Source organism: Sinocyclocheilus grahami, unplaced genomic scaffold (genome assembly GCF_001515645.1).
Source record: "Sinocyclocheilus grahami isolate Dianchi unplaced genomic scaffold, SAMN03320097.WGS_v1.1 scaffold914.1, whole genome shotgun sequence".
Classification (NCBI taxonomy): Eukaryota; Metazoa; Chordata; class Actinopteri; order Cypriniformes; family Cyprinidae; genus Sinocyclocheilus; species Sinocyclocheilus grahami.
This window is the reverse complement of record NW_015506093.1, coordinates 2,027-3,202: the sequence shown is the minus strand read 5'-3', so window position 1 is coordinate 3,202 and position 1,176 is coordinate 2,027. Positions and strand designations below refer to the sequence as shown.

The 1,176-nt window shown below is 44.3% G+C and overlaps 1 protein-coding gene across 1 annotated transcript; it reads left to right on the top strand.

Annotated features, from left to right (window-relative positions):
* Positions 1-362: 362 nt before the first annotated feature.
* Positions 363-1,170, top strand: LOC107564177 (histone H2B-like). Its single transcript, XM_016249185.1, has one exon. The coding sequence runs from the start codon at positions 407-409 to the stop codon at positions 779-781; it is 375 nt and encodes a 124-aa protein (XP_016104671.1). The 5' UTR covers positions 363-406; the 3' UTR covers positions 782-1,170.
* The last annotated feature ends 6 nt before the right edge of the window (positions 1,171-1,176 follow it).

Sequence of the window (1,176 nt, the reverse complement as noted above, 5' to 3'; positions counted from 1 at the left end):
ACATAACTTTAGTTTGTTTATACTAGTTGAGTTTAAGCTAACTATTCTCATTACTGGTATTCTGTAGTGGATGTAGTTTCTAGTGTTGGTGGTCGTGTTGTTCAAATGTAATGCAATCCAACTTTTGAAGGAATAAGCGCTGCTCTATAATCGATATCAGCGGATCAGCGGAACTGAATATTTTTCTTATTCTAATTATACGCGGAAATAATCATTAGCTCTTTCGTTATTGTTCGGTGCAAATCAAGTTGTCCAATCACATATGAGTTTATGGGTTTAGTCTGTGAAAGCACGCAATCAGAAGCGTCCATATCTCTTTTGCTAATTAGCATAGATTAGTGAATAAGTGCCTCTGTCTCGCTCAGACTAATAATTGTCTCGTGAGATTTGATCACGCAGCAGCATCATGCCTGAACCAGCGAAGTCCGCGCCCAAGAAGGGCTCCAAGAAGGCCGTCACTAAGACCGCAGCGAAGGGAGGAAAGAAGCGCAGAAAGTCCAGGAAGGAGAGCTACGCTATCTACGTGTACAAAGGGCTGAAGCAGGTTCATCCTGACACCGGGATCTCCTCCAAGGCGATGGGCATCATGAACTCTTTCGTTAACGACATCTTCGAGCGCATCGCCGGTGAGTCGTCTCGTCTCGCTCACTACAACAAGCGCTCCACCATCACCTCGAGAGAGATCCAGACCGCCGTGCGTCTGCTGCTGCCCGGAGAGCTGGCCAAACACGCCGTGTCTGAGGGCACCAAGGCCGTCACCAAGTACACCAGCTCCAAGTAGAGCTCCACTCCAGCTCTCACACAAAGGCTCTTTTAAGAGCCACCCACCTTCTCGTTTAAAGAGTGATGTTGTAAATATTTAAGCCATCGTGTGAATATACGGTTTAATCCACATCGAATTTTATTGTGTTGATGCATTTATTTATTTTCCTCCACCCTATCACTCTCTGCTGTCACAACTTTCTGCTGCGTGACTTAAGTTAGCCTGCCATCAAATGTAAGCAGCAGTCATCACAATGTTTTAAACACCGTTTCTTCCTGTAAGATACTTTCTGTGTAGATCACCTTATTATTCTTTTATTAGTTATTCATTAGTTCGGCTTTTGGAGTTGGGCAATTGTGTCCGGGACGGACCGCCCACTTTAGTTCATGACTGACTATATTAAAATGTAATTA